Below are 13,397 nucleotides of genomic sequence, written 5' to 3' on the forward strand. Positions count from 1 at the left end.
CATTAGGTGAATGAACTTTCCCAGCAGCCCAAAAAGTACTTCTTCAACCGAAAATCCCACGAATCGAGCGTCCCAATGAGAAAATTGAATTAATTTTGCTTCGAATTTATCCCCCATCCAGCCAATTCACATGACTTTGCCCGTACAATTTCTTCCTGCAGGTCCATTATTCTAACGATGTAGTTCTATTAGAAACACTACTGCATTGTCTATTTCCAATACCAGAGGTTCCAAAACTTTTTCGCTTCACGGCGCTCTTAGTGTTTCAAGATTATTCCGCGCCGCCCAAGTCAGAATGTAGGCTTATACAGGGTCTTTCTTTCCCCTTTGTGCGCCTGACGGCGGCACGCTTGGCAGCCGCCCGGACGCCAACTCCCGTCAAATCGCCGTCAGGCGCACAAAGGGGAAAGAAAGACCCTGTATAACACTGGCAACGGTCAGTAAGTGCGGTTAGGTTGGTTGCCTTAAGTTTTAAATATTTCAAGTTCAGAAATATTTTATGTGTAAAAAGTACTAAATAGGCACATATGTGGAACAATAATAATTTTAATGAATATATTGAAACATTTCTCGGCGCCCCTGTAAGCCAGCCACGGCGCACACTTTGACGAGCACTGCCCTATACTGTAACAATTTTACTAAATATACTACTACATAGTAACGCTTTGGAAATAACCAGATAGAACAGAAAAGTAAATAACGTAACTTGTAGCAGGAAGTGAATTTTGCTCTTGAGATAGAATCCAGAAAATGTTGACTCTGAAATACTGTAAGCATAGGAGGAGCATTTGTTACAGTAGGACCAGTCTACGGCTCTGTCTATGAAACAGTAATTGAATCAGTCACACGAACAAAATAGTTTTGGTTAAGACAACTGCAGTACGAATATTTGGTGTGCCCCACTGGCGTGCGCAGGGTTTTGGAGAGGGGGGTGCTTATTTTGCCGTAGCTCCTACAATATTTAGAAAATTAAATGTTTCAGATGAAAGCAGTAAGCAGTAAGGCAAAATAATAAAGCAAACCCCCCCTTATAACGCCCCCGATTGCAATGTTTGTCTTTGAACAACTTTTAAAACGAAGGTAAAAATGACATTTACGAAATATTTTATACTGTATCCCGTCTCCTGCCAGAACTCAGCTATGTAATACCTTTACGATTCCAGCTCACTCCGTTAAAAAAATCCTGCGGACGCCACTGGTCTAGATAGATTTTTCAATCTTATCATTAAGTTGCGGACTTTTTAACATTTATTCCCCGTCCAAGAACACTGTTTTATTTTCTGACATTTCAAATTATCTAACCAATCAACGTCCAATTTTCTGTATGTCCAAAAGTTACAATATTTTAAGATAAAACTGTCGACCACTTGACTGGGTATTGCATTAAAATTAAAATCAGTTACTATATATTTATTAAAATAATATAGGGCGATTATGATGAACGAATTGGGGGGGAGACTTGGGGTCTTGGGGGGGATAGGTACCCTACTTGTAAGTTTTATATTCGTTCATCTCAGTTAACAAATATATTTTTTCTTTTTTGTTCCTTCTTTCTTAAAAAAAATTCTCCTGATGCAATTGAAGAAAACAACTTTCTTTACCTACTCTTGGAACAACACTGGATAGATATAGAAGTACAAAAGTACGATGTATTTTACCTTTCTTTTCTTTGTAAAACAAATGCCCAGGAATGTCAAAATAGTTTCCTGAAACAATATCCGTTCTCGTTACGTCATTTCTTCATGAACCCATCATCTTTAAGTAAATGGTAAATTATCTCGATATTCTTCAGAATCTTTGCAGTAATGTACTTTACATGCCACTATGTTACTTGGTAAGTGCTGTCATTTGCAGAAAAGAAAAAAGTTGCCCCTTTCCGATTTACTTCAATTCCCAAGGATAGAAACAAGTGGGAAAGTTAAACTAACATCCAGATAGTTTGCTGCCAGTGACGTCACGGCTGATATAACCTGACACACAGTTCACCATTCCTACATCCGATGGCGCTGGCATCTACAATATGATGTTTCACCTCGTACGGTGCTGCCATCTTCACCGAATAAGCGAACTACTACGATGTGATTTAATTCCCTAAAATGTGAACGACAGCATACCGAAGGTTCGTGGAATCAACGGGCACCAAAGGGGGAATTAGTGAATATCTGAACCCCCGGAATAGGGAATTGATAGAATTCAAAACGTTATTCAATCATTAAAACAAGAGATTATCATATCTAAGCGGAACTGTGTCGTAAAGCAAGCAAACTTTGACATCATGGAGCTTCTTAAAGGTTCTAAGCTTGCCTTAGTATTTAATCTTGTAACATTGATTGATTGATTGATTTGCTTTATTTCACTTCACTTTTTGTGCCACATTTGGCTAATTTGCGAAGATGGGGATGAGTGATGATATGATGAAACTGATAAATGGACACTCACAAACATCCATGCCCAGGGCAGGATTCGAACCCGGGACCCCTGGCGTCGTAGCGCGATGTGCTAACCACTCTGCCTCAGGGGGCGGCTTAATCCTGTAACAATCACAGAAAATCAGCACAGGGAAATTAACGTGGGTGTGAAAAAGTATCGAAAGAGTTGCAGCTGCCTCTCTTTCATGTTGAACATACAAAAATTCCTGCATGAAAATATAGTTTTGATATTACTAAAAATAAAAACTAGTAATAAAGTTATGAGATACCGGTACGATATTTCTGCAAAATGATCGATATGTAGAAAAATCGGTTTTTGTTTCACAATTTTGGAACAAGAGGTTATTTTTATGTTCATGCCTAACTATTTTCATTGTATTTATCACAGTGTAAGACGTAACATTATCATTGTTATATTTCACTTATTCAATTTTTATTGCTGTTGTTGTTATAGTTAAATGTTCAGATTATAATAATTATTTGTCCTGCAAAATCAAGTACAAAGGAAATTTATGAATCTCGAGTTATATAGGGCAACGAATCCACTTCTGAAAAGGGACGCGCATAGTAGTATCGCCGCCAATTGATACAAATGTTGACAAAATGTTACCATTCGAAGCAATGAACTCATTTCTTCTTGTTTCCCTCAGTTTTCAGTCATTGTTTTCTCTTGCGAACAATTGTTTTAGGCACACAATTTAATATAAGTTGCAGTTTGCATAGCAGTTTCTGTTTTCTGTTTATCCTTACCATTATTTTCATGGATAACGTTTCGAAACTAGGCAGCATTTATAACCATTGTGTTCATTCGATTTTTCTCTCGTCGTTGTTCATGTGTGTACTACATTGCTTGTAATTACACAGTGCTCTATAAGTAGTGATGGCCGAGCTCAGCCAAAAGAGGAGTTGTTACCCCAACCCCGCACTCCCACGCCTTGCATGCTATACTCTCTCAAACATAAACCTACTCAAGATGTAGAGGGGAAGAGACTACGAAAGAAGCTGGCTGGATGCTGCAGATTCGTTTTACTCTGAGCATTCAGTCACACTAATACAGTAATGCTAGTTGTAGATCATTTCTAATTCTGTTTTTTCAGCAAGGAAAAAGCAAGGTATTTTTCCATGGGGGCTAAATAATAGCGTTATCACCTCAAAAAACACTCCTTCATTTTGAAGTTATCATGTTCCAGCAACCCCTCTTAGTGTGACTGAAATGAAATTAAATGTGTGTAATATGTAATTAACTAACTATCTCTCTAGCATTCTAAACCCGAAGGTTTATGGCTACAGCAACACAAACCTTCCATTTCTCCCTATCCTGGACAAGATCAATCCAATCTTTCCATCCTTACCGAGTTTCTTTAGGTCCATCTCAACGTTATCCACCAATCTTCTTCTTGGCCTTCCTACAGGTCTCTTACCATCAGGCTTCCCAACAAGAATCCTGTAAACTTTTCTATCCTCTCCCAATCGTGCCACATGACCTACCTTCTTGATTTAATTATTCTAATATTACATTATGATGCAGTTCTAAATTATGTAATCTTCTTCACTCACCTGTCCCCTCATCCCTTTTAGGTCCAAATATTTTTCTAAGGATTTTATTTTCAAATACCTGTTAATTTATGTTCCTCTTTTAATGTAAGGGACTAAGTTTCACATCCATATAATACTACAGGCAAAATTACTGTTCTTTATATTTCAACTTTTAGTTTGTTAGATATTATAACCAGTGGCTTTAAAAATCTTTACAGGTGATTATATATTGTGGAACGATCGCTTCTCGTGGAAGACTCCAACATTACATACAAAGTGGGCTAAGTACATTTTCTCTTTTAAATCGTTCGAGTGGAGAGATTAGAATGCATGCTGTGTCAAGGTTTCCACATTTCCTGAGTTCAAGAACCTTCAGTGTACGTAGCCGTAACACGTGAACAACGAGAAGGCCGGAATTGTCTGGAAGATTTTTGAATTGACATCTACTGAGATATCGAATGGTTTTTGACAATCTGTCCATCCCCATTTGACGTTCCAAAGTGTGTAATTCGTAAAATAGGACGAGGAATTACGTTGTAATTTATTGAAGGTGTTGCCTGAGTTACTAGGGTACTTACGTGGTCCAAGACAGGAGTATGATAGCTTGTGTAACTAAATCCTTGCATACGCAAATTGCAGGTCAGGGGAGTTTTTAGAAAAGAGACGTATGCAAGTTATGCGTGTCAACTTTCCCTTGCCTGTCGATTTTTGTTGTTTTGGCTAAGATCTTTCTCTTTCTATGTCGCGTAATATACCTCTAGGGCCAATGGCGTGTTGAGATGGGATTGGGGTTCAACCACCCCCTAAGTATATGTGTATACCATTATAAAGCCTCATTTACTCAGATATTTTTCGCGCTTTCTATATACATATGCATGCTAGGAATTGTCAGTGCTGAAAAAATAAGCAGGTATATTTGCATATGATAATATGAAAATTATGCCCTGAAACACCTCCTGAATTTTCTTTCTGGGCACGCCCCTGTCCAGGAGATTCCCCTAAAGGAATAAGGTACGAAAGCAGTACAGTGAAACCTCTTTACTTCGGACTTCGCTTAATCCCGACAGGCAAAGGCCAAAAGAAGAAAAAAAAGAAGAATGCAAGGTTATAAATGTGGCTAGAAGTCAACAAGAGAACTTCCCGATGAAAAGGCAGTCAACCACTGATGAAATTCTGTTTCTCGCAGACTTTGTACTGTACTGTATAGTGTATTTAAGCCTATGTCTTTTAAATACACCATAATAAACGTGTTTTTTTGCTATAAACGGAGTTTTAATGCACTTTCTACTGCTCTTTTAGGTTATTTCAGTTAATCCGGACTTTTGTTAAACCGGTCAACTTATACCCCCCCCCCCCATTAGTCCGGATTAACGAGGTTTTACTGTATCTTCCAGTGAATGGAGATGTAATAAAAGAGAAAGTTAAAGGATCTTTTTATTGTAAGGCATCAAGTCCAGAAATGTGCTTTACAGCGCATTTTAACAACAAACATACTAGCAAACACTCTCAGATATGTTAAAAGCATTTTTGTTGGCGGAAAAATCTGGAAAGGAGTAAACATGTGTCGAACGTTATCGCGTTTCACTTAAAACAAAATATGAAAACAACGAAGTGTCAAACTTCTTGTTTCAACAGGTACACAACACAAGACAAAAAACAATATGGAAACAGCGATATCTGAGACAAAACTAAACACGCACGTAAAGAATGAAACAGTAGAACACAAAAATCAAAGGAACCCTTTTCATTAGAACTTATTGGAAAGCAAAACAAAGAAAATTTCAAATGAAGGATCAGGGGGTAAAAACAGCGAGGTAATGGTGCCATTTAGTGCCATGTTGATGGTGCTGGACTTTCCAACATGTCTTGTCCCGTTTCATACACTTGACACTTCCATTCTTCAAAGCATATGTTTTTGCACCTTTTCTTTTACATGTCCAGTAATGTTTTGCAATTAAAATTTCATTTCTCAGAGTTTGACGAGCGTTGACTCATCTGGTTTCGCCTCTGACCCTTCAAATGAACACAGAAAGTAGAAGAATCACATGCAATGAACTAGCAATGCGTTTTTTCCTTACTAATGGATATTTTTTCCAGATTTCTTTAAAAAAAAGGACTAAAAACACGGTTTAAGTTGTCACTGTTCAATTTACATGTTCGTACACACACACACACGGTGAAATGTCTCTTGCCAGTCACATGAATTAAGGCACTGTAAGGCATATCGTGAGTGCACAGTATCAAATTATTTAGGAATGACTAGCATATAGTTCCCTGCACGAAAGCAAGGCACATTGTGGTTATTTAAGCACCCATTTAGGAGGAGAGCAATCTTTACCGGCGCTCCAGAAGTTTTCTAAATGATTGTACACTTTTGGGGACGGGTCGTTGTAGTTGAGCGCCTCGCAGATGCGGCAGTAGTGGAAGACCGGCGTCTGGAAGTAGCCGTGCTCGTTGACCACCTTGAAGTCTTTCTTCCAATCGAAGTAGGAATTGTATTCGGACTCGCTGGCGTTGAGGCGCTTGAGGAACTCGGCCAGCTCCTTCGGACTCCTGAAGTCGTCGACGTGGACGAAAGACTTCGGAGGTAAGAGTCTCTCGTAGTGCTCTCGTTCGCCTCCCATCACCACCGGCAGAGACTCCTTCTGGAAGGCGTTCCACCACAGCTTCTCCGTGACGTACTCTCGGCAGTTGCTGTTCTCGAAGGCCAGGTAGAACTTGTAGTCCCTCAGGACGCGGCAGTCGCTCTCGTAGTGTCCGGGACACTTGAGCTTCCCGCACCTCCCGTACGCGTCCACCGGGACGTGCTTCTGAAGCTCCTTCACGTACTTCCAGCGGCCGTTCTTGCCTCCGCAGTTGGAACCCATTATGGCCGCGAACTTCTTCTTCTCCCGAGCAAAGTTCCTCACCCCAGGCACCTTATCGCCTGCAGACAGAGGCACGGTCCGCCCGTAAGGCACTGGGACATCGGCGTCCATCCTGTACGCCATGGACCAGTTGAAGAGTCCGTTGTAGTCCTTCAACTTGTACTTCTTGGACGACATGAATGTGTGGTACGGACTCTCGTCGGTCAGGAATATCCAGCGCTGATTCGGATTACGCCATTTCGGTAAAAATTCCGGGCCTTTGGTCTTGTGGAGGTGAACCATTACCGCATCCGAGACATTGAGGTCCTCATCCTTGTAGGTCAACCTGCAGTTCCTCACGGAGCACAGCTCAAACGGGTCGTGGTCCTTCTTCCCGAACCACCTCACGAACCGGCGCGCCAGGGACGGACCGTGCTTCCAGACCAGGATGGTGTAGTTCCTCTCGGACGTGGACTGAGGCTTCCGGATGCCGTTCCGGGGCATTCCGGTCATGAAGATGCGCCGACCCAACTCCGACATTTTCTTCGTTTCCTCCAGGGACAGGTGGCGCCAGTTGAACTCCTCCGGGATCGCCCCTATGCTCACCGGAACGTCGCTCACCAGCGAATACCATAACTGGCCTCTCCCGTAATCTCCGGGGATCTGCGTTCTGATCACCACCAGGAAGAACACGATGCTAGCGACCAAGATGACGATCGACCTGTGCTTGAGAAATATCTTCGCCATTTCTTCCGCGCTATATATCCTGTCTTTGGGCGTTGACATAGCATCGGCAACCGGGACAGGGCGTACCTTCAACGACGGGAACTCTCCTCCTGCTTTGTCTGGTCGACCTCCAAGCCTTCATAGTTTATTCTTGAGCGTGAGTTCCGATTACAAACTGCAAAGAGAACAGGAGCAGTGCATCAGTAACTAATCGATATCAAATGTATCAAGTGTACACATAAACAGTCGCGCATGAACGAAGGTACATTGTACAGTCACCGGCAATAGAAATGGGACACCTAGATCCTGAAATATCACTTCCTTGCAAGGCGTTATGTCTGTTGTCCAACACTACGGCGATAAGTGGATTTTAATAGCAAATTTTCAATGGTCATAGAGTTAGGCAACACACATAACGCCTTGCAAGGATGTGATATTTCAGGATCTAGGTGTCCCATTTCTATTGCCGGTGACTGTACAACTGGATCTAATAATCCGCTTTCTATTAATAGTAATATAGATAAAATTCCATTTCATCCATATTTTTCTATCAAAGATATATTAGGATTTATAATTACAATCTTAATATTAATACAACTTAATTTATTAATAATATTATTATATTATATATATATATATATATATATATATATATATTATTATATATGGACGGGTTAAATTACAGTGGTGTAAGTCACTTAAAAAAAACAAAGAGTGACTCACAGCACTTTGCTGATCAACACAACAGCTGTTTCCTTTATCACTAGAACTTCAACTGTCATCTGTTGCCAGTTGAATGAATCTCTGATTTACTTCACGTTTTCTGTTAACAGATTGACTTATCTCGATCTGGTTTCTGTGTCTAAGTCTATTTTTTAGAAAGTGACTTAAACCACTGTAACTTTAACCCTTCCATATGTATAATATATTTATATGTATTAATATATAATTAATAATATTAATACAGTACTCCTTAAATCCTTTGGTGAGAGTTGTACCCCTTGTATCCCCCTTAGATAATGTGACAGAAGCAAGATGCTGCCGTTCAAAGTATATTGTTTGAAATAGCTAAAGGCAGGTGAGTATTTGGAACGAGAACTCCCATTTGGAGTTCAAATACTAAATATTATTTCGCTCCTTTTTCCTATTCCTACGTGCATTGAAAATGTTTCTCGCCAGTTGCCCCCATCCCCCTAAAACATCATGGTTACGCATATTAATGCAGTAAATATAGACATTTTAATAGGGTAAGCGTTGCGGGTAATATACATTTTTAATAAGTCTGCGTTTCAAATGTATTTAAAGCTATTTCTTGTCTTACAATTTTTCACTTTCCATGCAGGCTTTATTTAGTGTTGTAAATTTTTGTTTGGCTAAATTTAATCTTAAATATATTTTTTGTCCGGAAAAATACCTTCAACAAATTTTAATTTTATTTTCAGCCTCAAGAGGTCTAACTGTGGTGCAAATTTCAGATTTTTCCTCCGTCCCCCATTTGGAGATACAGAGCGTCAAACTTTTGATTTTTTCAACATTATCAACTTTTGGAGCTTACAGAAAAGAGGGAGCCTGGGCACCTCGCATGTTTAACAATTTTCGAACTTACCCGGCAGCACACAGTAAGCAAAAGAAATATGGCCACTTTCATGATTATTTTGTGCCCCAAAGATGAGAAATTATGAAAAAACATTCATCTGATGTATTGTAGTGTAGCATGAAAACTACGAATTCCTTTATATTTAATAATAATGTATTTTTTTAATATTTAGTCACATACTTTTATATTTAATAACAATATATAATGTATATCTATATATACAGGGTGTCTCATAAGTAATATCGCAAACTGACACAGTTGAAAGTACACGATAATAGAAGCAAAAAAGTCTCAGTAAACTTTACCAACTAGGACGACGTTTACAAACAATGAAGTCAGTGGCGGCTTGTAATCACACATTCGCGATTATCTCGAAAACGGCTTGTTTGCAGACCCATGTTTACTGAGACTTTATTTGCTTCTATTATCGTGTACTTTGATTTGTGTCAATTTGAGCTATTACTTTTGAGACACCCTGAATATATATTTGTGTGTGTATGTATGTGTGTGTGTGGGGGGGTTTGTTTGTTTGTTTGTTTAGCTTAAGATCTTCCCTCTCCCACCAGTCTTAAATGATCTTGCACCCTGCGTGGTGCTACTGAAATCTATGTAAAATAACATAAATAGAAACAAAGAAAGCCTTGCTCTGTCGCTAAATACAACTCATGTCTTCGATGTAGACGTACGTACCTGGCTGCAATTCGGAGCACCATCCAATTTTTCTTTTCAAGTTTCCATGTCTCAACGAGGCACTCAGGGGGCGAGGTGGATGAACTACGCATATAGACCGGATGTCAGGAAACAATCATTACTTAAGGCCACAGCTTTTGAACCTAAAAGTTAGAAAGAAAATGTATATAGTATCCATCATTTGGAAGGTATGTACAAAGTATAATAACAGACATTTGCAACAACGCCAAAGTAATTTTATGGATGGAGTCACACAAAAATGTTAATGTATTCAATGGCATTGTAATGAGTTTTGATATTTATTACCAGGGAACGGATTTATATGTACTAAAAAGTGTTACGTTTAGTTATTTTAATCAAAATATGGAATTAAATACGAACTTAGAACTGTGAAAAATGCAATTTGCATTAAGCAAACGACTCGCGTGGCTAAATTAAATTCATTAGGCTTACATGACATTAATTGTGATGTAAAATTCAAATACAAAATGTGTTTTATTTTAGGTTACCAAAATAATGGATTACTATTCTTCATTATAGGTGCTCAAAAATGAATCTGCTAAACGTGATTCACGTTTAGGAGATTCACTTTTGAGCACCTAAATTCAAGATTGGTAAGCCATTATCCTAAAGACAGATTTGTATTGACTGAAACTGCGTTCAATATCGCATGAAGTAATGGGAGTATATTTAAAATATGGAATGGATTTCACTGCCAAAGCGTGAGCTTGCATTCTCTATTGTTGTCAAGAATGTTAGAATAAGAGATGCATTGTCTATTGTCAAGACTTAAAATTAATTGGTATTTAACAATGGCTTGTATATGGAATACCGGTATATGTCGGAATATGCTTGAAAATATAGAAGTTAAGTATATGTAAAAATATGGGGGGAAAGTACCATTTTTCGAGCTTACATATCACAGTTCGCAATGATACAAAATTACGTTGTTTTTAGCATTATATGAAGATAAGTTTTAGGTACATAAAAAAAACCGTTCCCTGTTTATTAACTACATAACTTCACACACACAGGCGGGATTTCCAGTAGGCTATCCTAGGCTACAGCCTAGGTGACGCAAGTCATGGGGCTGCACAAAAATGAGAGACACTAAAGGGTGTATGGGTATAAATTATGTTTTTAGAGCGATTCACAGCTCACGCCTTCAACATACACACCCATACATTTAAAAACATTGTCCCTAGGTTCAAAACATACAGTATCTGAAGTTCTGTGGATATAACTATTGGCAATAGACAGGTATTCCTTCAAACTATAACTTGCCCATTTCCCTTTTGATATATACAGGTTTATTCATACCTTATTTACATAAGTTAAAACTTATTAACAAAAAAATCCCATTTCAGTGTGCCCTGTCCCCCCTTCCCGAAGAGAGTGCGTAGACTCGTGTAGCCACTGACTTCACGAGTAAAAAAAAAAATAACCCTTCAATACCAAAAAAGGTGGCTGAAGGTATGTGTACGTGTGTACCCGGTTTCCCACATGAAATGTACTATTGAATTAATGTGAAAAGAGCAAGTGTGTGTATTAAAAGAAAGAAAGTTCACATTGCCCGACCCTGTGGCCGAGTGGTTAGCACATCGCGCTGCGACGCCAAGGGTCCCGGGTTCGAATCCCGGTCGGGCTTGGTTGTTTGTGAATGTCCATTCATCAATTTCATCATTTCATCACTCATCCCCATCTTCGCAAATTAGCCAAGAGGCACAAAACGCGAAGTAAAAAAAACTAAATCAAATCAAAAATCAAATTCGGTTCACATAATAAGGAAAGAAAGCTCGCCCAGCCGCTCTGCTTAGAGAAGAAGATACCTCTTACATCGCTGTACTCCGCCAAACATCTGAGACCCACTGCTCCCCTGCCCTTCCTATTTATAGGCCCCACTAATGACCTAAGCCATTACTGAAAACTTTCAGCTGGTCTGTTGTCCAGCGACACACCCTCCTACCTCAACGGCCAAGAATTCGAGAAAAGCCAGTACAGAAATACACATACATACAATTTATAACATAAAAAGGATCCAGTAATGCTCGCCTCATTACAAGGGGTAGAAGTGACAAAGACCATGGACTTTTAAAATTCCTTAATATTGTGATAATAGCAAAATGAATCAACATGCGTCTAGTTCTTTTAGTTGCTTTTTTCATGAAAGAAGGTAGAACGAAGGAGTTTCTAGCGTGAAATCATTGGAAGTGAAGTAACCTAACCTACCCCAGGTTGAGGCACATAGGATCCCACTTAAAATTGCAGGTCCAGTTCCGATTAGCCTACCTGTGCATAAAGTGGACTTAAAACGAAACTCCTCAAACTCCAAAACAGAGCATAGCCTAGGGGGCAAAATTTTATATTTCCTCCCCTGCACACACACAGTGGCGTAAATAGCACTCCCGCAATACCGCGGTGCGGGGGGCGCACGGATTCGGGGGCGCAGTAAGAATGATAAATTAAGAAAGACCGATAGTTCAAAAAGTTTTCCTTTCGGCGTAAAATATATTTTCAACCAAGCATATTTTATTTCCGTGTCCTTACAACTGCAAACAGAAAATGTTAATCACTAGAAAAATAGAAAGTGAAATACCATTAGAAGAAAATCTTCATTAACTGAATAGTTCAAGTCATTGATTATGTCACCGAAGAGTAGACGACAGGTAAGAAAATACGCTTTCTCTACCGTGTTTTAGAAATTGTAGTAAATCAAGTAAACAATAGATTTCAGAGTATGAAACAAATCAAAGAAAGCTTCACCTTATTTAAACCCCACCAACCCTAACGGAACACAGACAGTTAGTGGAATCTGCTATTTTATGAGAGAAATATGAGGAACATGTATATTGCACTGTAGCTATAGACATTTGTTTGTTTTCGGAATGTAGTGTCAAAACTGAAATAATAATAATAATAATAATAATAATAATAATAATAATAATAATAAAAAGAAACATGTCGAACATCAGCAAGTTTCAAAATTCCTGTTGATAGAAAACAAAATTCTGGCTAGTAGCATTCCTGAGGTATGCACTGCTTATATGCTGTATTTGACCCTACCTGTGACGTCTTCATCAACTGAGAAGTCATTTTCCAAGCTAAAATTGATGAACAATTACTTGAAGAGCACGATGACAAGAGTGAGATTGAGTGGACTGGCGCTGTTAAGCATCGAAAACGATCGGGCTCGAAAACTGAACTTGATCAAACTCTCAAAAGAATTTGCTTCCATCAAAAAACGAAGTGGACTGGTAATTGGCATTTAACAATAGCGTATTTTTTGTATATTCATATGTAATTATAATATGTCTTAACCTTTCGTACCACTTTTTACATTTATTCAAATTACATGTATGCATTTTCATATTTGTATATATCTAATATAAATGTAGGCGTGAATTAATATTTTAGAGAGGAAAGGTTTAAAAAAAACGGGTAGGGCCGCACAACTTGAAGTTGTGGCGGGGGGGGGGGGGGCGCAGAGCGTGTTAGTTACGCTACTGCACACACATACCACAGACAAAGGTAACCTAACCTAACACCTTTGTCTATGCACATACACTACAGGGT

General features: G+C 39.0%; 1 protein-coding gene across 1 annotated transcript in view; it reads right to left on the reverse strand.

Moving 5' to 3' along the window:
- Nucleotides 1-5,386: 5,386 nt before the first annotated feature.
- Nucleotides 5,387-13,397, reverse strand: part of LOC145989870 (alpha-(1,3)-fucosyltransferase 7-like) — a 147,890-nt gene continuing 139,879 nt past the window's right edge. Inside the window, exons 4-5 of the mRNA XM_083125337.1 lie at nucleotides 9,825-9,967; nucleotides 5,387-7,712 (exon numbers count right to left, since the gene is read on the reverse strand). Of these exons, the coding sequence (XP_082981463.1) occupies nucleotides 6,266-7,597 (1,332 nt within the window). The 5' untranslated portion in view covers nucleotides 7,598-7,712; nucleotides 9,825-9,967 and the 3' untranslated portion in view covers nucleotides 5,387-6,265. The remainder of the gene's footprint in view (nucleotides 7,713-9,824; nucleotides 9,968-13,397) is intronic.

Source organism: Lepisma saccharinum, chromosome 7 (assembly GCF_977018435.1).
Source record: "Lepisma saccharinum chromosome 7, izLepSacc3.1, whole genome shotgun sequence".
Taxonomy (NCBI): domain Eukaryota; kingdom Metazoa; phylum Arthropoda; class Insecta; order Zygentoma; family Lepismatidae; genus Lepisma; species Lepisma saccharinum.